Genomic DNA, 23,146 nt, shown 5'->3' with positions numbered 1-23,146 from the left:
AACTATTAGTATGTATTAGCAGCTAGTCATGAAGTCATAGGCTCTGACCAGCCTCTCTTCTAGCCTGCTTCCCATTAGGCTTTTTGAGTACGCCAGAATAGGAAAGGAGTCGTTGATGGTCTATTCTCCCAAAGGAGCAATGCGCCTAAACGTGTAAGCAGGAAAGTAAGAATAGGACATTTTGTAGTATGTGACATTTCTTAACTTTGAGTCAGGATGCCACACGCTCATTTCTGCTTTTCATCTAGTATGTATTTTTCAATATACCTAATTACCACTTTTTTTGCAAGGAAAACTATTTCACTTTTGTTGTACGCAATTATAGGTCATATTTCATAGAAATATGGAGACACTAGACAGCTACTTTACTAGAATGTTCTAAAAATAGTATGTAGTTTGGTTAATAGGGGGCGGCAGTGTAGCCTAGTGGTTAGAGCATTGGACTAGTAACCGAAAGGTTGCAAGTTCAAATCCCTGAGCTGACAAGGTACAAAATCTGTCGTTCTGCCCCTGAACAGGCAGTTAACCCACTGTTCCTAGGCCGTCATTGAAAATAAGAATTTGTTCTTAACTGTCTTGCCTAGTAAAATAAAGGTATTATAATATTATTAATAATAATAATATTTTAGTAAGCAGTAGGCTAGTAGTCATAGGATTATTTATCTGTACTTCCTCTTCCATTAGTTATTGTACCTGACTCAAAATTACAATGTATGTTGACTGATAAGGATCCAACTAGTTAATAAAGAGCTATGTTAAGATGATCGTACCATGGTGATCACACCTTATTCATGCCACCCTGCATCCCACTACTGGCTTGCCATTGAAGCTAAGCAGTGGTTGGACCTGATCAGTCCACGGATGGGAGACCAGGTGGTGTTGTTGGAGGGCCAGTAGGAGGCACTCTTTCCTCTGGTGTAAAAATAAACAATAATCCCAATGCCCCAGGTCAGTGACATTGCCTTGTGTATGGTGCTGTCTTTCAGGAGGAATCTTTTATTGTAAGACTAGGGGTGTTAACCCTGGTGTCCTGGGTAAATTCCCCATCTGTCCCACATGGCCACCTAATCATCCCCAGTTTCCAATTGGCTCATTCACCCCCCATCCCCTGTAATTATTCCCCAGGTTGTTGCTGTAAATTAGAAGGTGTTTTCAGTCAATTTACCTGAAAAAACAAGGGTTAATTTAATTATGCCTCTGATACACCAGTCCTCTGACTTTCACAGGACCGCATAGTGACCAGCCCAGGTTTCAAATAGTATCCTGCGTTGTGTTTGCCTGGAGTGTCAAATGTGCTGGGACGGTTCCGCTGTCCACTGAGCCAGGCAAGCTCAATTACTCTAGACTACATCACTTTCAACAGCTTATACTCTTATTATGCATAGCCTTATACTCTTATTATGCATAGCCTTGTACTCTTATTATGCATAGCCTTGTACTCTTATTATGCATAGCCTTGTACTCTTATTATGCATAGCCTTATACTCGTATTATGCATAGCCTTGTACTCGTATTATGCATAGCCTTGTACTCTTATTATGCATAGCCTTGTACTCTTATTATGCATAGCCTTGTACTCTTATTATGCATATTATGCATAGCCTTGTACTCTTATTATGCATAGCCTTGTACTCTTATTATGCATAGCCTTGTACTCTTATTATGCATAGCCTTGTACTCTTATTATGCATAGCCTTGTACTCTTATTATGCATAGCCTTGTACTCTTATTATGCATAGCCTTGTACTCTTATTATGCATAGCCTTGTACTCTTATTATGCATAGCCTTGCCTCTTATTATGCATAGCCTTGTACTCTTATTATGCATAGCCTTGTACTCTTATTATGCATAGCCTTGTACTCTTATTATGCATAGCCTTGTACTAGCCTTGTACTCTTATTATGCATAGCCTTGTACTCGTATTATGCATAGCCTTGTACTCTTATTATGCATAGCCTTGTACTTATTATGCATAGCCTTGTATTATGCATAGCCTTGTACTCTTATTATGCATAGCCTTGTACTCTTATTATGCATAGCCTTGTACTCTTATTATGCATAGCCTTGTACTCTTATTATGCATAGCCTTGTACTCTTATTATGCATAGCCTTGTACTCTTATTATGCATAGCATTGTACTCTTATTATGCATAGCCTTGTACTCTTATTATGCATAGCCTTGTACTCTTATTATGCATAGCCTTGTACTCTTATTATGCATAGCCTTGTACTCTTATTATGCATAGCCTTGTACTCTTATTATATAGCCTTGTACTCTTATTATGCATAGCCTTGTACTCTTATTATGCATAGCCTTGTACTCTTATTATGCATAGCCTTGTACTCTTATTATGCATAGCCTTGTACTCTTATTATGCATAGCCTTGTACTCTTATTATGCATAGCCTTGTACTCTTATTATGCATAGCCTTGTACTCTTATTATGCATAGCCTTGTACTCTTATTATGCATAGCCTTGTACTCTTATTATGCATATGTACTCTTATTATGCATAGCCTTGTACTCTTATTATGCATAGCCTTGTACTCTTATTATGCATAGCCTTATTATGTACTCTTATTATGCATAGCCTTGTACTCTTATTATGCATAGCCTTGTACTCTTATTATGCATAGCCTTGTACTCTTATTATGCATAGCCTTGTACTCTTATTATGCATAGCCTTGTACTCTTATTATGCATAGCCTACTCACAAAGCAACAAATTACATTTGTTTTGAGTTTAGCTCCACACGCATTTCAGGTGAATGACACTTGGCAGCGGTCCAAAGCAAAGACCATGTTGAGAAACCGAGGTTAAAGTTACTCTCACCTTTGTTATAACACTTGCCAATGTTTTTGTGTGCTTTACGTCAATGCTTTAAGTTCAAAACTTGTGAAATAGCAGAACATGAGGAAAATATTGAATCTGTGTCAATCAGGTGGTGACAGACAGTCCCTTTTGGGAAAACACATACCGTAAACATGCTGCATGTGTACACAGTGCGATATTTTTAATGGGGAATTTTTTATTTTTTTTGGCAATCTGGTTCTCTTAGACTGGGACTTTAGTCAAATATCATGATAGGTGAACACACTTTACTTAAGAGGCCACCAATAAGGTCACACATACAGTGTTGTGCAGTCATGCTTCAAATACAGTATCTCCATTATATGTAGTAAAAAAGACAAACAATACATTTTTCACTTGCGGTGTTATGAATCTCAAAAAGGCATGTTAACCCTCATAACATATTTTACATAAATATATTACCAACTGGAGACATTTTGAAACCTAGAAGAAGCTATTGGAAAAACTAACAATCCTAGCAAAATGTCCACTTAATTCTTATCAAAACATCATTAGACATGTACAATAATAAAAATTAAGAAAACAAAGCAGTTAATTTGCATATTCTGTTAAACGAAAATCTACATTTCCCCTTAAATAATGTTGCAGCTTTTTTTTCAAAGTTCAATCCACATTAGTACTAAAAAGCAGATGATATTCTAGTACCATTTTGTTTTTTTATAATATTTTTTGTAAATATAGATCTTGCCATATTTCTGTGGTAAAAACGACTGCCATTTAAAGGGGTGGTACACCAACATTTTAAATATACTGCAGTTTATTGAAAGAAAAGTGATAAATTAATTGATCCTGCTAGACAATTACCAAAAATATGGCTTTGTTTCTTATTTTTATTTACTTACCCTACAGCCAGCATTATCATTGCTGCGAGTCAAGTAATGGGGGTTGTATAGGTCTATTGCAGGATGCATCAAAAAGCCTGGGCAAATCCTGAAAGTCACGTCAAACCAAATGTTATAGCAACCCAAATACTATAATACGTTGCACATATAGAATATTGTAGGATATTATAGAAATTCTGGTATTTATATAACATTTCCTGTAGAATAACTATTTTTCAGGGGGAGATACACACTAATACAGCACAATGTGTACATTTACATTTACATTTAAGTAATTTGGCAGACGCTCTTATCGAGAGCGACTTGTACATTCAGAGGGTAGCTGGTTTACAGTTCTACCAACTATTCATATCCCTGACAGACTTTAATGAGGTAATTGTGATTATACCAAGGTCATGCCTAGTTATAACCAGTTATAACCATAGGAGAGTACACAAGGTGCTTCATTTCTGCAGGTCACTGATACAGGTCAAAATGACCCCAAAGGACATGCATTTTTTTAAAAGTCCATATTGATACAGAAACACTAAACAATGATATTGATTCATTAAGAACAAGTTGATTGACAAAGTCATGAAAAATTGGAAGTATTTCATAAATCACCTTTGGGCTACATATCATGCTTTTTTAACCCTCATACTACCTACCGACTGGAGTCATTTTGAGGCGTATTTCTGATCATTATATGATGCTACAACTATATTATAATGATAATACTATCACATTACTACATAAATATTCTTACTATTTCATTATTACTACATGTCTACTGCATCATTTTCTTTCCTGTATCACATTTATTGATTTACAGTAGCATGTCTTCTTGAATTTCCTGTTGTACTCTACTTTTAGCACCCATGTATACTGAAATAAAACGAAACTAAATTAAAACATTATTGTAGACTACAGATTCATAATATTTTCATAATGTCAACAGAAATAATGTAATAGGAAATGACATTATTCAGTCCAAATCAGTTTCTTCTTGTGATACAAGACATCGCGTGACATGACTTGAAGTATATGTTTTGAACAGTAGATGGCAGAAGTACACTATTTTAAATATCCAGCTGTGCATTTCAAATCAGTGTATTTCAAATCAGTGTATTTCAAATCAGTGTATTTCAAATCAAAGGACCATAATAGAGTACTTGCAGCTTTGGGCAATGAATAACAGGTAGACATTACAATGAATAACAGGTAGACTACAATGAATAACAGGTAGACATTACAATGAATAACAAGACATTACAATGAATAACAGGTAGACATTACAATGAATAACAGGTAGACATTACAATGAATAACAGGTAGACATTACAATGAATAACAGGTAGACATTACAATGAATAACAGGTAGACATTACAATGAAAAACAGGTAGACATTACAGGTAATAAAAGGTAGACATTTCACATTTTGTATTGGTGATCTTTCTGCATAAGCATTTGAAGTAAAGTGAAATTAAATATATTTGAATATGATTCAATATAGTCAATATTTTTCCACACTGCAAAAGTATCCGTAAAGGATCCCAATTGGTTTAAAACAGTTTAATATATTTTTCTTATCAATAAGACTGTAAAACAGAAGTTATATAATTGTGTGAGCCTGGTCTAGTGGTATCTGCTGACTTGCGATCACACATTGCATGGGTTTAAACCAAGGATGTATATAAACCCTGTATTGGCCATTGAGAGGCTTTGAAGCCACCGGTCGGCCATATTGGCACCCGCCAGTAGGAGAAGTCCTCCATAGGAATGAATGTGATTCTATAGTATTTCAATGAAATGTTTCAAGGACAAAATGACATGTATTTAACTATTTATTTTGTAGTGGGGACAGTAACGTTAGTAATGTTTAAAAAAAAGTATTACTTGAAGGTAAGTGTTTTCATACATATATTTTAATGTTTAGTTCACATACTATAATTTATAAGTATGCATTAAGATGTAATAGAATAAACGTGACAAAAAAAGAATGACGTAAAGTGAATTTCTATTGCTTCCAAACTATTCCTCACAGTGCTCCCTATCAGTCATCTAGAGTATAATATCAATGATGGTTTTAAACAATACCTGCGTTTTTATATGTGTATTCCTCTCTCTCTCCCCTCTTTAAAAGACGTTATGTCAATAAGGTACATGCAAATGCTATAGTATACTACCCGAAATACACTCAATTTCCAAAGCAGAAATTAACAATATTACCACTTTTCAGCAGATGATTTATTTCAGACCATTAATATCAGATTAGTAAAACCAAACATTTACAGTGAGATAAACTTACGAAATTATAATAAACCGCTCCTTGTAATAAAGACAACTGTACCACATAACTGAATGGCAGAGGGGGGCTGTGTATGCTGAGATATAATCTCCATGACATGTTTTGTTGTCAGACTACAGCTGTACTATGCTGTGTGGATAGTTGATATATCTGATGCTGGTGTTACTGAACAGCAGCCCTGAGCTGAGCACAAGAGCCAGTAAGATTACCATATGGTGCATTCCATGACATTTTCCACACACAAATATGATGATATACCAACGTCAGACATTATTAGGTCCTTAGTTTTTGTGTGTAGCTATGATACAGTTGTATTAATCTTAAATCATATTCTGCAAAGTAATTTCAAACATGAACATTTCTGCAACAAAAACAGAAAGTGGATTAAATATATAAAGAATTGTATGAATATATTCTAAGAACTACTAGTGTTCCATGTAGGCCTACATCATGTTGACACTATAATTGCACTTTATACACAATGAAAAATAAACACAAGTATATAATTTACCATAAGAACACAACTTATACAAAAGTCATAATTTCATGAATATATTTGACACAAGAACAGTTATGTAAGATTAGTGGGCAGTAAGTACAGCTGCTGTATCGTACAAGTGACAGTGATCAACAAGTAGACTGTCATATTTAATCGTTTAAATATATTTATATTAGTTTGAGGTATATTGGACAGGATTACAGAAATATGTATTTATATCTGAAATAGTTATTTGTTATTTACAGAGCAGCAATATGTGGAGTCTCTCGGGACGTTCAGGCCCACAACTCCTGTTGTGAAGTTCAAATGGGCTGTATTTGATCTGTTCAAGAAAAAAATAACATATGGAATCAAATTTAACATTTAAAAACATGCTGATATGTTTCCTGACTGTTTGCGAGTTTAATGTAACTTTTTTTGTGTTACATACATTTGAGATTTGTTATATATACACAGTACCAGTCAAACGTTTGGACACACTTACTCATTCAAGGGTTTTTCTTTATTTATATTGAATAACAGGTAGACATTTACAATGAACAACAAGACATTACAACGATTTAAGTTTTAGTATATGGATGATTTTGAGGTCTAGTCAAGAGCGAGGTTTATTCTCACCTCATCGTCTGATGAAAGCCACAGGGAGTTCACGGCTGGGAACCAGCAACCCGGAATGGATAGCATCAACTGGTTCACAATCTGTCGCCACAACTTCATAATCCCTGACCACCTTATAGAAAGAGGGGAAAAAAAGAGCAATCGTTAGATAAGGAAGGGCATGTAAAAACAACATCAGTATCAAATGAGGTAAGAGTCACATGGTGAAATAAAAATATTTTTCACATTTGAAACCCATTGTAGGACAACGTCTTCTTGGAACAATGTATATGCAGTGTGTTCAGAAATTATTCAGACCCATTGACTTTTTCCACATTTTGTTACATTTCAAACTTATTCTAAAATGGATTAAACTGTTTTTCCCCCCATCAATCTACACACAATACCCCATAATGACAAAGCAAAAACAGGTTTTTAGAAATTTTGCAAATTAGGTTAGATGGGGATCGTCGCTGCACAGCAGTTTTCAGGTCTCTCCAGCGATGTTCGATCGGGTTCACGTCTGCGCTCTGGCTGGGCCACACAAGGACATTCAGAGACCCGAAGCCACTCCTGTGTTGTCTTGGTTGTGTGCTTAGGGTCGTTGTCATGTTGAAAGGTGAACCTTCACCCCAGTCTAAGGTCCTGAGCGCTCTGCAAGAGGTTTTCATCAATGATCTCTCTGTACTTTGGCTCGTTCATCCGTCCCTCTATCCTGACTAGTGTCCCAGTCCCTGCCCCTGAAAAACATCTCCACGGCATGCTGCCACCACCATGCTTCACCTCAGGGACGGTGCCAGGTTTCCTCCAGACGTGATGCTTGGCATTCAGGCCAAAGAGTTCAATGGTTTTATCAGACCAGAGAATATTGTTTCTCATGGTCTGCATCCTTTAGGTGCCTTTTGGCATTCTCCAAGCAGGCTGTCATGTGCCTTTCACTGAGGAGTGGCTTCTGTCCGGCCAATCTACCATAAAGGCCTGATTGGTGGAGGGCTGCAAGGAAGGATGTTCCACAAACTCTGGAGCTCTGTCAGAGTGACCATCGGGTTCTTGGTCACCATGCTGACCAAGGCCCTTCTCCATCAATTGCTCAGTTTGGCCAGGTGGCCATCTCTAAGAAGAATGATGGAGGGCACTGTGGTACCTCTACACAATCCTGTCTCGCAGCTATACGGACAATTCCTTCGCCCTCAATGCTTGTGTTTTGCTCTGACATGCACTGTCAACTGTGGGACCCTAAATAGACAGGTGTGTGTGCCTTTCCAAATCTTGTCCAATCAATTTAATTGACCACAGGTGGACTCCAATCAAGTTGTAGAAAAATCTCAACAATTGTCAATGGAAACAGGATGGACCTGAGCTCAATTTCGAGTCTCATAGCAAAGGGTCTGAATAACCATTTGCGAAAATGTCTAAACATCTTGTTTTTGCTTTGTGATTATGGGGTATTGTGTGTAGATTGATGAGGAAAATGTTTTATTTACTCCATTTTTGAATAAGGCTGTAATGTAACAAAATGTGGAAAAAGTCAAGGGGTTGGAATGCTTTCCGAATGAACTGTAAATTTAAGCCTGATTCAAGAAGAGAGAGTAATATTCACGTGTTCAGCACTACCTGCAGTGATATTACAATTTTGCCGACTTAGCGGTCACAGGTGGTTGTTCTTACCCAACAGAGTGCCAACTGCAGCTGTAGCTCTGCCAGACGCCGCCCGATGCACATCCTCTTCCCAATGCCAAACGGCACATGGGCAAAGGGGTTGATGGGTCTGCTTTCTCTTAACCAACGCTCTGGCTTAAACAGGCTACTGTGCTCAAAGTACTCCTCATTGGCACCGAGAGCATGGCTGTTGATCATCAACACTGTCTGCAAATGAAAAACAAAAATCTTGATTGGACATCAATCAAATGTACATGCTAATTGATCCGAGACTAATCAACCGAACACGTGCTCTTAAATGAGGGAATTGGAAGTAATCCACGTACCCCCTTGGGAATGGAGTAATCCCCCAACACAGTGTCTTTGTCTAAGGTCCGACTCATGAAGGGAACTGACGGCGATAACCTGCAGGGGGATGCATACACATGTAAGCTCTTTCGGATCAGTTAAACATACTCAAACCATTTCAAATGGAAAGTTGAAAGGAAATATAACTAATCCCATGTCAAACGTTAGAAGCATTCTCCACGTGAGTTTATGCATTAAACTCTCAAAACACTTGTTACGTTTCAAACTCTTGTGACGTGAGATTTAGTGTTATTATCGGTGTTGTAGTACTAAGGTATTTAAGGACAACAACGTGACCTTACTGTTGTTGCTATAAGCTGTAGTGAATGGTCACCCAGTCATCATACCTAGTTATCTCACTATAAACTGCTTGCCTACAGTTTTTGAATTACAGAGGGCATGGGTGGTTTGACATTACGCAACTACTCCATTGATTTGGAGTTGAGAAAAATGTATGTGTGTACTCTGTCAGTATCTGCAACTGTATGGCTATTTCAGATTAAGATCTGAGGGGTACCGATAGCCTATAGCTAGCCTACTTCATCTGTTCTGCACTTGTGTTTGAGTATACAGTACAGTCTGTGGTGTTGTCGTTTTTGCGTCAGTGGAATGTCTTACTGTACCTCATGGACTCCTTGAGGCAGGCCTTGAGGTAGGGCATTCTCTGGAGGTGCTCAGCGCTGGGAGTCTGATTGGCAGGAAGAACTTCTCTAATTTCCTGGAGCAGCTTCCCCTGAGCGCATGGGTTACGGGAGAGGTTGAAAATAGCCCACAGCAAGCTGTTGGCAGTCTGGAAAAAACATCAACAAAGAGAGAGAGACAGAGAGACAGAAAGCAAGAGAGAGAGGCCGAGAGCAAGAGAGACAAACAACAGACAGAGAAAGAGAGAGAGAGAGAGGGATGGGAGAGATGTCAGACTCAAGAGAGATACTATGAACTGCATTCCATAGAGGGGTCCTACAGTTAATGGAGCTGAGGAATGTGAGGGGTTCCTCAGCATCATTTTGTTCCTTCTCTCACATGGAGGGAATACCACTTAAAATGTGGAATGCAAAAAGGTCAAAGTAATGAACGAAGTAAGGAGAAAAGTCAAAAATAAAGGATTGAGTATCATGTTTTCCCTGCTTATTGTTCTGAAAATAGAATAGTGAAATAGGCACTGGTGCAAGTGAATGATAAATCTGGCCCTATCCTTGTTTGAAGGATCGAGATTCAAAACCAAATCTCAAGACAGTTAGCCCGCTAAAGCTAATGCCTAGGCGTAAAGCAAGCCGTCAGGTCTCAAGCCACGTTATTCATCGCAGTTCACCTAAAAAACTGGAGGCCCTATCACACTTCAATGTTGTGACGCTAAATTATTAGCAAGAATACTCAACATGCGAGCGTGGTTCATCGAACCAGCTCTGTTACATTTGTCAATTGATCCTTACCGTCTCCACTCCTCCAATCTGGAGCTCTGTGATGGCGGCGTACAGCTCCTTCTTGGACAGGTGACTGTGGCGGTAGATGTCACACAGAAAGTCGTCACCGGGCCCCGTTGTCTCTGTGTGGCGCTTTATCTTCTTGTCTATGTAGACTTTGGCTAGAGACAACAGGAAGAGAATAATAGGAACTAATAAACTGATGGATATATAGAGTATAATGTAACAATTACTTCACATATTTTCATATTTTAAAGCTATTCTAAGGGTCAACTTCATTCACCAAAACATGGATTCCATTTGAGAAAAGCTGCAACCAGTCATAAAACAATGATAATTGTAAACATCTAAAAACATGAAGACTATAGTAAACATGCCCTAAAATGACCTGTAACGGTGTTCGTCGTCGGAAGAAGAGGAATCAATGGACCAAAGCGCAGCGCTGTAAATGTTCATGCTTGGTTTATTAAAACTGAACACTAACAAAAATAAACAAGATAATAACCGAAACAGTCCTGTGAGGTGAAAACACTAAACAGAAATTAACTACCCACAAAAACCCTATGGGAAAAAGCTACCTAAGTATGGTTCCCAATCGGAGACAACGATAGACAGCTGTCCCTGATTGAGAACCATACCCGGCCAAAACAAAGAAATACAAAAACATAGAAAAAGGAACATAGAATGCCCACCCAAATCACACCCTGACCAAACCAAAATAGAGACATAAAAAGCTCTACGGTCAGGGCATTCTTTCAAAAGCCAGCAAACACCTTTCATCTCCTGAAGTGCAACATACAATTGTTTAAGCATATGTAGCAGAACAGTGATTCAAATATGTTTTTCTGAATACCGATCTTAAGGGGGTTAGCCATCAGTGACAGAGTTGACAAGCCACTGAACGAGTTGACAATAGATACTCAAAACAGAAGTATTTTTGCCTTTAAAAATACAAGTTCAATACAAAACATTTGTAAAATATGGAAAATTATTAATTTGAAAATCCCTAAATTGAGTTGAGTTGACGTTAGACAACATTTTTAGAAGAGAGTTGTCACAACTTCTGCCGAAGTTGGTGCCTCTCCTTGTTCGGGCGACGTTCGGCGGCCGTCGTCATCGGCTTTCTGGCTGCCATGGATCTACGTTTCTTTTTCCATTTGTTTTGTCTTGATTGTACACACCTGGTTCCCATTACGTTCTAATTATTTTCCCTATTTAACCCTTTGGTTCCCATGATATTTTGTGCGTGATTGTTTCTTGTTTAGTGTTAGTCTTCTGTGTTATGGTGTGTTTTCCCTGCGTGGAATTTATGGTTGTTTATTTTTCGAGTAAAGTACATATATATATATATATATTTATTTATTTTTACCCCGTTTTCTCCCCAATTTCGTGGTATCCAGCTACTATCTTGTCTCATCGTTACAACTCCCGTACGGGCTCGGGAGAGACAAAGGTTGAAAGTCATGCGTCCTCCAATACACAACTGCTTCTTAACACAGCGCCATCCAACCCGGAAGCCAGCCGCACCAATGTGTAGGACGAAACACCGTGCACCTGGCAACCTTGGTTAGCGTGCACTGCGCCCGGCCCGCCACAGGAGTCGCTGGTGCGCGATGAGACAAGGATATCCCTACCGGCCAACCCCTCCCTAACCTGGACGATGCTAGGCCAATTGCGCGTTGCCCCACTGACCTCCCGGTCGCGGCCGGTTACGACAGAGCCTGGGCACGAACCCAGAGTCTCTGGTAGCACTGCGCCACCCGGGAGGCCCAAAGTACATTCTTTTACTCAGTTCTGTGTCCTGCGCCTGACTCCGTCCTCACCTCTGCACACTGACACCTGACAAGAGTAGATGTTTTACAGAGATAAAAAAAATCTTCATTCAAGTGATATACAAAATAGCAATTTAGTTCTTCCTCAGTTGCTTTATAACTTTATAACAAATGTATAACTTTATAACATATTTGAACTAAAATTCATATTCTATCAGGCAGATAGAGTTGGCAGTTTATTGTTGTGACCATGGCAATTTTGATATTGTTTGTTTAAATATATCAAAAGTAGAGAACTACATGTAATGAGGACATGAAGAAGGGGTCCTTATGATATAGCTGTCCCTGCTTATTCCTGATTCATTTAGGATTTTTGACAAATCTGACAGAGTTCACCAAATCTCTGGACACATTTTTTAGGAATTTTGATACAGTTTTGATAGAATTTTTTTTAATCACAGAAGGCTATTGCAAGAAACTACATTAGATAACTTTTCAGTTAATAACCATTATTGCCATTTATTTTTATTTTAAATACTTTTTGGAAGAGTATGACATTTTAAATCCTTTGCCTCCGGACAAGGGCATTTCAAGGCATAGAGCCAACATGGACATTAATAATATTGAAAGAATTTAGAAAATTCACAAACAAATATTTTCACTTATAAAATTTCAAGAATCCCTGAGCTAATTTCCTTCCCATTTTGCCATGAGACTGAGAGAAATTGTTGCAGTTTTAAAGCTAATTTACTGTAATTAAGAAACCATAGTATAGTTCATTATATAATTCATGGCTATCTGGGGGGCCCAACTTCCGGGAGGGGCGAAGCTCATTGGCCCCCTGCCTAGGGTGTTGTGCTACACCAGTGAGTGTGTGTGTGTGTCTGTGCGTGGGAGGGGGGGGCAAGCCACTACCAAGCAAGCAACACAAGATACGATCAGTAGCAAGTCCTGAGCCAACATTCCACACCTCCCTCCTCCCCTCCAGCCCTCTATCCCGCCATCCCTCCCACTATTACAAATATTTGGGAGACTTCTCCCTCTTAGGTCATCCGGTTTACTACCACTCTGGCTGTGTCATGTAAGAAGTGTAGAGCCAACTGCATTGATCACAGAGGCACCCTGCTCATATCTCTCTTTCTGCTACCACCTGACTGGAAATGTGCTCAAAACAGTTTGTGGGTCATATGTCATCTGGAGAAAGAGCTGCAAAACACGCGCTGTGGTGTAGGGATTGGGGGGGTTGCCTAGGGAGGGGTTTAAAGTGAATGTGGCGGGCTGAGAGGTTTCATCAGGGGGAGAGAGGACATGGAGAGTTCCTTTAGGGGGAGGGTGGCTGGACGTGAGAGCGAGGGTTGGAGGGTTGATATGGAGGTTGTGAGTTTAAGAAAGGGGGAAAAGAAGATGGGGTTGTTTTAGATGTGGTTTAGACATGGAGGAGAGGTTTCAGGGGGGACAGAGGGGATGTGAAGGGAGGTTTCATGGGGGGACAGAGGAGACATGGAGGGGAGGTTTCAGGGGGGACAGATGGGACATGGAGGGGAGGTTTTAGGTGGGACATGGAGGGAGGTTTCAGGGGGGACAGAGGGGCATGGAGGGGAGGTTTCAGGGGGACAGAAGGGACATGGAGGGGAGGTTTAAGGGGGACAGAAGAGACATGGAGGGGAGGTTTCAGGGGGACAGAGGGGACATGGAGGGGAGGTTTCAGGGGGACAGAAGGGACATGGAGGGGAGGTTTCAGGGGGGACAGAAGGGACATGGAGGGGAGGTTTCAGGGGGGACAGAGGGGACATGGGGGGGAGGTTTCAGGGGGGACAGAAGGGACGTGAAGGGGAGGTTTCAGGGGGGACAGTGGGAACATGGAGGGGAAGTTTTCAGGGGGGACAGAAGGGACAACTTCCGGGAGGGGCGAAGCTCATTGGCCCCCTGCCTAGGGTGTTGTGCTACACCAGTGAGTGTGTGTGTGTGTCTGTGTGTGTGTGTGCGTGGGAGGGGGGGGGGCAAGCCACTACCAAGCAAGCAACACAAGAAACGATCAGTGGCAAGTCCTGAGCCAACATTCCACACCTCCCTCCTCCCCTCCAGCCCTCTATCCCGCCATCCCTCCCACTATTACAAATATTTGGGAGACTTCTCCCTCTTAGGTCATCCGGTTTACTACCACTCTGGCTGTGTCATGTAAGAAGTGTAGAGCCAACTGCATTGATCACAGAGGCACCCTGCTCATATCTCTCTTTCTGCTATCACCTGACTGGAAATGTGCTCAAAACAGTTTGTGGGTCATACGTCATCTGGAGAAAGAGCTGCAAAACACGCGCTGTGGTGTAGGGATTGGGGGGGTTGCCTAGGGAGGGGTTTAAAGTGAATGTGGCGGGCTGAGAGGTTTCATCAGGGGGAGAGAGGACATGGAGAGTTCCTTTAGGGGGAGGGTGGCTGGACGTGAGAGCGAGGGTTGGAGGGTTGATATGGAGGTTGTGAGTTTAAGAAAGGGGGAAAAGAAGATGGGGTTGTTTTAGATGTGGTTTAGACATGGAGGAGAGGTTTCAGGGGGGACAGAGGGGATGTGAAGGGGAGGTTTCAGGGGGGACAGAGGAGACATGGAGGGGAGGTTTCAGGGGGGACAGAAGGGACATGGAGGGGAGGTTTTAGGTGGGACATGGAGGGGAGGTTTCAGGGGGGACAGAGGGGCATGGAGGGGAGGTTTCAGGGGGGACAGAAGGGACATGGAGGGGAGGAGGGGGACAGAAGAGACATGGAGGGGAGGTTTCAGGGGGACAGAGGGGACATGGGGGAGGTTTCAGGGGGGACAGAAGGGACATGGAGGGGAGGTTTCAGGGGGGACAGAAGGGACATGGAGGGGAGGTTTCAGGGGGGACAGAGGGGACATGGAGGGGAGGTTTCAGGGGGGACAGAAGGGACGTGAAGGGGAGGTTTCAGGGGGACAGTGGGAACATGGAGGGAAGTTTCAGGGGGACAGAAGGGACAACTTCCGGGAGAGCTCATTGGCCCCCTGCCTAGGGTGTTGTGCTACACCAGTGGTGTGTCTGTGTGGTGTGTGCGTGGGAGGGGGGGCAAGCCACTACCAAGCAAGCAACACAAGAAACGATCAGTGGCAAGTCCTGAGGGCCATCCCTCCCACTATTACAAATATTTGGGAGACTTCTCCCTCTTAGGTCATCCGGTTTACTACCACTCTGGCTGTGTCATGTAAGAAGTGTAGAGCCAACTGCATTGATCACAGAGGCACCCTGCTCATATCTCTTTCTGCTACCACCTGACTGGAAATGTGCTCAAAACAGTTTGTGGGTCATATGTCATCTGGAGAAAGAGCTGCAAAACACGCGCTGTGGTGTAGGGACTAGGGAGGGGTTTGGAATGTGGCGGGCTGAGAGGTTTCATCAGGGGAGAGAGGACATGGAGAGTTCCTTTAGGGGGAGGGACATGGAGGGGGAGGTTTCAGGGGGACAGAGGGGCATGGAGGGGAGGTTTCAGGGGGGACAGAAGGGACATGGAGGGAGGTGGAGAGGTTTGATATGGAGGTTGTGAGTTTAAGAAAGGGGGAAAAGAAGATGGAGTTGTTTTAGATGTGGTTTAGACATGGAGGAGAGGTTTCATGGGGGACAGAGGGGATGTGAAGGGGAGGTTTCATGGGGGGACAGAGGGACATGGAGGGGAGGTTTCAGGTGGGACATGGAGGTGGGATTTCAGGGGGGACAGAAGGGGCATGGAGGGGAGGGGGGACAGAAGGGACATGGAGGGGAGGTTTCAGGGGGGACAGAGGGGCATGGAGGGGAGGTTTCAGGGGGGACAGAAGGGACATGGAGGGGAGGTTTCAGGGGGGACAGAGGGAACATGGAGGGGAAGTTTTCAGGGGGGACAGAAGGGACATGGAGGGGAGGTTTCAGGGGGGACAGAGGGAACATGGAGGGGAGGTTACTTTAGAGGGATGGGGAGGGGAGTTGCAAGCGAGAGTCAGGGGATATTGAAAAGGTGTTAGAGGTTGTTTGTACCTATGCTGAATATACGGTCCCATGCCATAGTGTGGGCCTGCCACGTTTTGGTGTTCAGTTTTTTGTGGAGTTCCACTGGCGTGACCATCATTGTGCCAAATGTGCTCATCATCTACAGAGAGGGGGAGAGAGAGAGAGAGAGAGAGAGAGAGAGAGAGAGAGAGAGAGAGAGACTTTAAGTGTAACAATCAAATTAAGACATACAGTAAGAATGTATTTTTGCAAGTGACCATTCATTTCCAAGGTCTTCCTACAGTATTTCAATGACAATTTACTGCACATGACCATGGTTACTACAACAAAAAATTTTATGACCTTTTTTACGATGTTTTTGTCTCCTGCATGTGGTATTATTGATTTGCTCCAGTAATTTACAGCCAGCTCCCAGCCAAGAGATAGTCTATTGCACCATCAGTAACTGTCGCTGTGGTGATTATAGCCCACTCATTCAAGTGAACTCAATGACCTGCGCTCTTTCTATAGGCTCAGAGAGCGAGCGTGCAGCCTTGCTGTGTCACAAAAAGCCAGTGCTAAGAAGCTACTCCAAAAATATAGTTCACCAAGATACACATTACATCACACCAGAATAAGTTAAGCTACACTAAAGCTACCCTTTAGAAAAACAGAATTTAATTAACTAAAGTCACTTTGAACAAGTAGCCTCCGACCTGCTTATTGAAAATGATAACAAAAAATTATAACATGTAAATCTGAAGTGTCATAGAAGACAAATTGCAAGAACAGTTCACTAGAGTCAGATTGTTAAGAGAATGTAATTTAACTTGGTAATTTTTCCTATTAAAGACAAAAAATTTGAATTAAGCACACAAAAGTGTTTCAAGTGACTATTAGGCAGGTCTGAAATTATTGACTACTTCACATATGTTTTATTATATTTTTGCAAAAACAGTAGTCTGTAGTTCCAGTAGTTATCTACACCGCTACATGGTAAAACAGTAGTCTGTAGTTCCAGTAGTTATCTACACTGCTACATGGTAAAACAGTAGTGTGTAGTTCCAGTAGTTAAAACATGGTAAAAGTGTAGTCTGTAGTTCCAGTAGTTATCTACACCGCTACATGGTAAAACAGTAGTGTGTAGTTCCAGTACATGGTTAGTCTGTAGTTCCAGTAGTTATCTACACCGCTACATGGTAAAACAGTAGTCTGTAGTTCCAGTAGTTATCTACACCGCTACATGGTAAAACAGTAGTCTGTAGTTCCAGTAGTTATCTACACCGCTACATGGTAAAACAGTAGTCTGTAGTTCCAGTAGTTATCTACACCGCTACATGGTAAAACAGTAGTGTGTAGTTCCAGTAGTTATCTACACCGCTACATGGTAAAACAGTAGTGGTAAAACAGTAAAACAGTAGTGTGTAGTTCCAGTAGTTAGTGTGTAGTTCCAGTAGTTATCTACACCGCTACATGGTAAAACAGTAGTAGTGTAGTTCAGTAGTGTGTAGTTCCAGTAGTTATCTACACCGCTACATGGTAAAACAGTAGTCTGTAGTTCCAGTAGTTAGCTTCACCGCTACATGGTAAAACAGTAGTCTGTAGTTCCAGTAGTTATCTACACCGCTACATGGTAAAACAGTAGTGTGTAGTTCCAGTAGTTAGCTTCACCGCTACATGGTAAAACAGTAGTGTGTAGTTCTAGTAGTTAGCTTCACCGCTACATGGTAAAACAGTAGTGTGTAGTTCCAGTAGTTAGCTACACCGCTACATGGTAAAACAGTAGTCTGTAGTTCCAGTAGTTAGCTAAACCGCTACATGGTAAAACAGTAGTGTGTAGTTCCAGTAGTTATCTACACCGCTACATGGTAAAACAGTAGTCTGTAGTTCCAGTAGTTAGCTACACCGCTACATGATAAACAGTAGTCTGTAGATCCAGTAGTTAGCTACACTGCTACATGGCAAAGAAGTAGTTAACACAAGCAAAATTATAATGTAATTCAACTACCACCAAGCTACTGCAAATTCGAGTTAAACTATTAGTTGAACTACATGTAGTTCAGTACTTCCCAACACTCCAGAAAGATCACTAAGGTTATCAGTCTACCCTTCACTATGCAGATTGTAATTCGATGTGTAAAATCATTAACCACGTACTGTTTTTATGGACATGATAAAGGTCATAGCCTCCTCGTTGACTTTGTCATGCAGAAGTCCGAATCTTCTGTCATAGAGCACTAAGCAAATGGCTGTAAGTATAACGAGGATCAACAATCAGATCATAAACATTTGAAAACATGAATTGATTTATGAATGAATTAACTCTTGCTGAGAAACAAACAATTATACCGTGTATTCATTCTAATAAGAGGTTTACAATTTATTTTTTTTAAACAATAAAATTATATTTAGAATAATGTAATGTATTTAATACATCTGAATTATATATAAGCAACAATTGATATCTAACTACAAATATGTTCGTTATTTATAGCCTAATCATTCAATAGAGTACGTACTCTCCATTGACCATTTATTCAATTCGAAGTACAAGTCCTCAAATCGTCCATTGTCAGTCACTTGTCCAATTCTACTAACGAAATCCGACAACACCTACATTTTGGAGACAGAAATTACAGTAAATACCAGACATTCTTTGATCAAATTCACGTTGAATTGTACTGTTTTAACGCAGAGAAAATGATCTTACAAACCTGATTTATTTTTCCATCAAGTTTCGCGACTTCGGTGGGTTTCATCAATTTCTGCTGAAATGCGCTTCTCATCCTCTGCCAGTCTTTCCCTTCCCTAAAAATCATGCGGGAAAATATGGGCTATTTTTATCTGTATACTTCTGCTAAGCAAATAGCTTGATATCATATTAATATTGAAAAGTGCTACTTACAGAATAAGAAGTCCATATGCCTCGCCTCTGAAGTCTCGGTATGCTTTCCAGGGTTTAATCTCCAGACGCTGCGGGTAAACGCTCTCCTTTCTGTAGAGCGTTTCCAGCAAGCAAGGTGCGCCAATATGGACGGATTCAAAGGAGCCGAGTTTCATCCGGAAAATCTTGCCGAATTTCTTATGGTAATCAATCTAAAAGAAAGAAATATCATTCACAATACATTTAATTCACCCAAAAACAAACGTTATTATTTATTAAACTGTGTATATTTTCTCTCGAAAATTACATTTTATTTTCAATGCTTAATGTTATTAATCCTATAGCCTAATTATAATAATTGTTTTATCATTTACCAATGCATCATGTTGTCTTTGCAGCCCTCCTTTGCGGAGTAGTTCTATCAAACTGCCAAATATGGGCCAATTGGTGGGTCCAGGTATCGAATAAAGGCTCTGAGTTTGCGAGGGAAGACTTTGTCCACAAGGCGCAACCACCGCAGCATCCTTCGGGTCCAGGACGCACACTGAAGACGTTGGCTTGAAGTGCTGCAACCCAACCGTCTTCTTCTTTAACAATTCGACTATCTGTGGTACCTTTTGGATTTGTGCCCTCATTCTCAACCAGCGATAGGCTAATAGCGGATATGCACTGGGGCAATTGGCGCTCAACACGAATGAATCTATTTGCCTAAGTTGTTGGAAACTTGGAACTTCTCAGCCATCTCGTTTCTTGGAACTGTCACACCTTCCACAATATATATATACTCTGAGAGTGTTTATTCCAGACGAACCCATAACCAATCAGGGATCAGTCCTGCATGGTGTAGCCGTTGAGCCCACACCATTCAATTATGGATCAATGTTGTGACGATCGCATGACTCCAGATAGACCGAGGAAGTTCCCTTGCCCCCGCTTTATAAATAAACATATCGACATAAACTGAAGGTGAACGAAAGGCGAAGCGGTTCGCTTGAACCCTAGTGGAGTCCACCACGGGAGGCTGCGGAGGGGAGGACGGCTCATAATAATGGCCGGAAGGTAGCAAATGGAATCCCATCAAACACCTGGAAACCATGTATTTTCTGTATTTGATCAAATTCCACTCATCCTACTCCAGACATGAACACACGTCCGTTCTCCCCAATGAAGCTGACACCAATCTCCTGCGGACTGTCCAAAATTGGGAAAACCAGAGGCAATACTACTACTGTACCACAATTCTGTCATTTGCACAAATATTTACTTAATACCCACAGCTGATACTATTTGGCAAGGATGCACAATGTTTTTCCACAAGTGATAAAAAATACACTATATACACAAAGGTATGTGGACACCCCTTCAAATTAGTGGATTTGGCCATTTCAGCCACACCCGTTGCTGACATGTGTATAAAATTGAGCACACAGCCATGCAATCTCCATAGACAAACACCGGCAGTAGAATCCGTCATAGGATGCCACCTTTCCAACAAGTCAGTTTGTCAAATGTCTGCCCTGCTAGAGCTGCCTCGGGTCAACTGTAAGTGCTGTTATTGTGAAGTGGAAACTTCTAGGAGCAACAACGGCTCAGCTGTGAAGTGGTAGGCCACACAAGCTCACAGAATGGGACTGCCGAATTCTGAAAGACGTACGTAAAAATCGTCCGTCCTCGCTTGCAACACCCACTACCGAGTTCCAAACGGCCTCTGGAAGCAACGTCACTGTTAGTTGGGAGCGTCATGAAATGAGTTTACATGGCCGAGCAGCTGCACACAAGCCTAAGATCTCCATGTGCAATGCCAAGCTTCAGCTGGAGTGGTGTAAAGCTCGCCACCATTGGACTCTGGAGCAGTGGAAACTCGTTCTCTGGAGTGATGAATCACGCTTCACCATCTGGCAGTCCGACTGAGTCTGGCAGATGCCAGGAGAACGCTATCTGCTCCAATGCATAGTGCCAACTGTAATGTTTGGTGGAGGAGGAATAATGGTCTGGGGCTGTTTTTCATGGTTCGGGCTAGGCCTCTTAGTTCCAGTGAAGGGAAATGTTAACGCTACAGCATACAATGGCATTCTAGACGATTCTGTGCTTCCAAATTTGTGGCAACAGTTTGGGGAAGGCCCTTTCCTGTTTCAGCATGACAATGCCCCTGTGCAAAAAGCGAGGTCCATACAGAAATGGTTTGTCGAGATTGGTGTGAAAGAACTTGACTGGCCTGCATAGAGCCCTGACCTCAACCCCATGGAACACCTTTGGGATGAACTGGAATGTAGATTGTGAGCCAGGCCTAATCGACCAACATCAGTGCCCAACCTATTAATGCTCTTGTGGCTGAATGGAAACAAGTCCCTCCAGCAATGTTCCAACATCTAGTGGAATGCCTTCCCAAAATAGTGGAGGCTGTTATTGCAGCAAAGGTGGGACCAACTCCATATTAATGCCCATGATTTTAGAATGAGCTGTTCGACGAGCATTTTTGATCATGTAGTGTACATCTTATAGGTGTCCCTCGTGGTCAATTTCATTGGTTAGAATATGTTTTTGATAGTTTGATGTAATGGAGAATCCCCACTTCCATCAGTAGTATTAGAACAAATCAAACTACTTATAATTGTTATATTTCTATGGTTTTAAGCCCAGTAGCCTATAACAGAAAGGTATGGAAGGCTCTGTCATAATGGCATATCAATCAACCTTTTGACATGACTGCAATAAAAACTCGAGGAATGAGTTTACCCCCTTGTGGTTAGCTTCACACCCAACACGTCAGCAGTCACATTAGGAGGGCATGTCAGCGATGGCATGTTTTTGGATAACCTGCGATGAAGCCCGTGCATAACGTTGTTGCCCTGTAAAAGGGCTTACTCACAGAGATGCCATCGTAATAACCTTGAACCCTGAGCAATGTTTGTTGGAGGGTTTATGAGGGTCCTCAACACACTATCCTACAGAATTCACCAGGATGAGGCTCCGTAAACTCTTAGAATTAGTGATGACTTGAGGAACCCTGGAGGTCCTCAAGGAACCATTGCTATTCAATGGTTCATATTTGCACCTTTGGTTAGTTGAGGAACCTTTTAATGGTTCAATGTATTTATGGTTCCTGGAGGAACCCTGGAGTGGAATCATGTCCAAGTAGGGGTGTGGCGTTAAGATAGATATTTTTGGAGCCACCCATTAGAGTAAACGTCATTCCTGTCCATCTCTTCTGTTCTGTATTGTCATCACATGTCAAGTTTCATGATTTAATGTCACATGCACAAGAACAGTGAAATGCCCTTCTTGCAAACTCAAAAATCAACAATGCAATAATCTATAACAATGTATTACTAGAAAAAAACAACACGAGAAATAAGAATAAGAAATATGAAATACACAATTTGTAAGTCGCTCTGGATAAGAGCGTCTGCTAAATGACTTAAATGTAAATGTAAATGTAAATAAGCATGTTATATACAGGGTCAGTTCCAGTACCATATTAACAATGTGCAGGGATACTGGAGTTATGGAGGTAGATATGTATAGGGGTATGTTGACTATATACAGGGTCAGTTCCAATACCATATTAACAATGTGCAGGGATACTGGAGTGATGGAGGTAGATAGGGGTATGTTGACTATATACAGGGTCAGTGCCAGTACCATTTTAACAATGTGCAGGGATACTGGAGTGATGGAGGTAGATTGGGGTATGTTGACTATATACAGGGTCAGTTCCAGTACCATATTAACAATGTGCAGGGATACTGGAGTGATGGAGGTAGATAGGGGTATGTTGACTATATACAGGGTCAGTTCCAGTACCATATTAACAATGTGCAGGGATACTGGAGTGATGGAGGTAGATAGGGGTATGTTGACTATATACAGGGTCAGTTTCAGTACCATATTAACAATGTGCAGGGATACTGGAGTGATGGAGGTAGATATGTGTAGGGGTAAAGTGACTAGGCAACTGGATATAAGATAAACAGAGAAGCAGCAGCTCGTTTGTGAGTGGGT

General features: G+C 41.4%; 1 protein-coding gene across 2 annotated transcripts; it reads right to left on the bottom strand.

Moving 5' to 3' along the window:
- Positions 1–5,768: 5,768 nt before the first annotated feature.
- On the bottom strand, positions 5,769–19,779 carry LOC135540994 (1,25-dihydroxyvitamin D(3) 24-hydroxylase, mitochondrial). 2 transcript variants are annotated; one of them, XM_064967144.1, is made up of 12 exons: positions 19,519–19,779; positions 19,166–19,356; positions 18,975–19,068; positions 18,780–18,873; positions 18,418–18,509; positions 16,309–16,420; positions 10,536–10,687; positions 9,729–9,895; positions 9,084–9,162; positions 8,767–8,964; positions 7,120–7,231; positions 5,769–6,823 (listed from the first exon to the last, which is right to left on the bottom strand). In XM_064967144.1, exons 1-11 carry the CDS (start codon positions 19,777–19,779, stop codon positions 7,121–7,123), a joined length of 1,551 nt encoding a protein of 516 aa, XP_064823216.1. In that variant the 3' UTR covers positions 5,769–6,823; position 7,120. The 2 variants fall into 2 exon arrangements, with proteins under 2 accessions (XP_064823216.1, XP_064823215.1); XM_064967143.1 differs by lacking the exon at positions 19,519–19,779 and having other exon boundaries at positions 19,166–19,350.
- Positions 19,780–23,146: the final 3,367 nt, after the last annotated feature.

The sequence above is a fragment of the Oncorhynchus masou genome, chromosome 6, assembly GCF_036934945.1.
Source record: "Oncorhynchus masou masou isolate Uvic2021 chromosome 6, UVic_Omas_1.1, whole genome shotgun sequence".
Taxonomy (NCBI): Eukaryota; Metazoa; Chordata; class Actinopteri; order Salmoniformes; family Salmonidae; genus Oncorhynchus; species Oncorhynchus masou.
This window is presented reverse-complemented; position numbering and strand designations above follow the sequence as displayed.

What these genes read in the sequence shown, in the direction of transcription:
- LOC135540994 (XM_064967144.1), bottom strand. Translation starts at nt 19,779, where the DNA reads ATGAGGGCACAAATCCAAAAGGTACCACAGATAGTCGAATTGTTAAAG. An exon ending in GCATATGGACTTCTTATTCT is followed by an intron (nt 19,069 to 19,165) that starts GTAAGTAGCACT and finishes CATGATTTTTAG; the next exon opens with GGAAGGGAAAGACTGGCAGA. An exon ending in TTGATGGAAAAATAAATCAG is followed by an intron (nt 18,874 to 18,974) that starts GTTTGTAAGATC and finishes TCCAAAATGTAG; the next exon opens with GTGTTGTCGGATTTCGTTAG.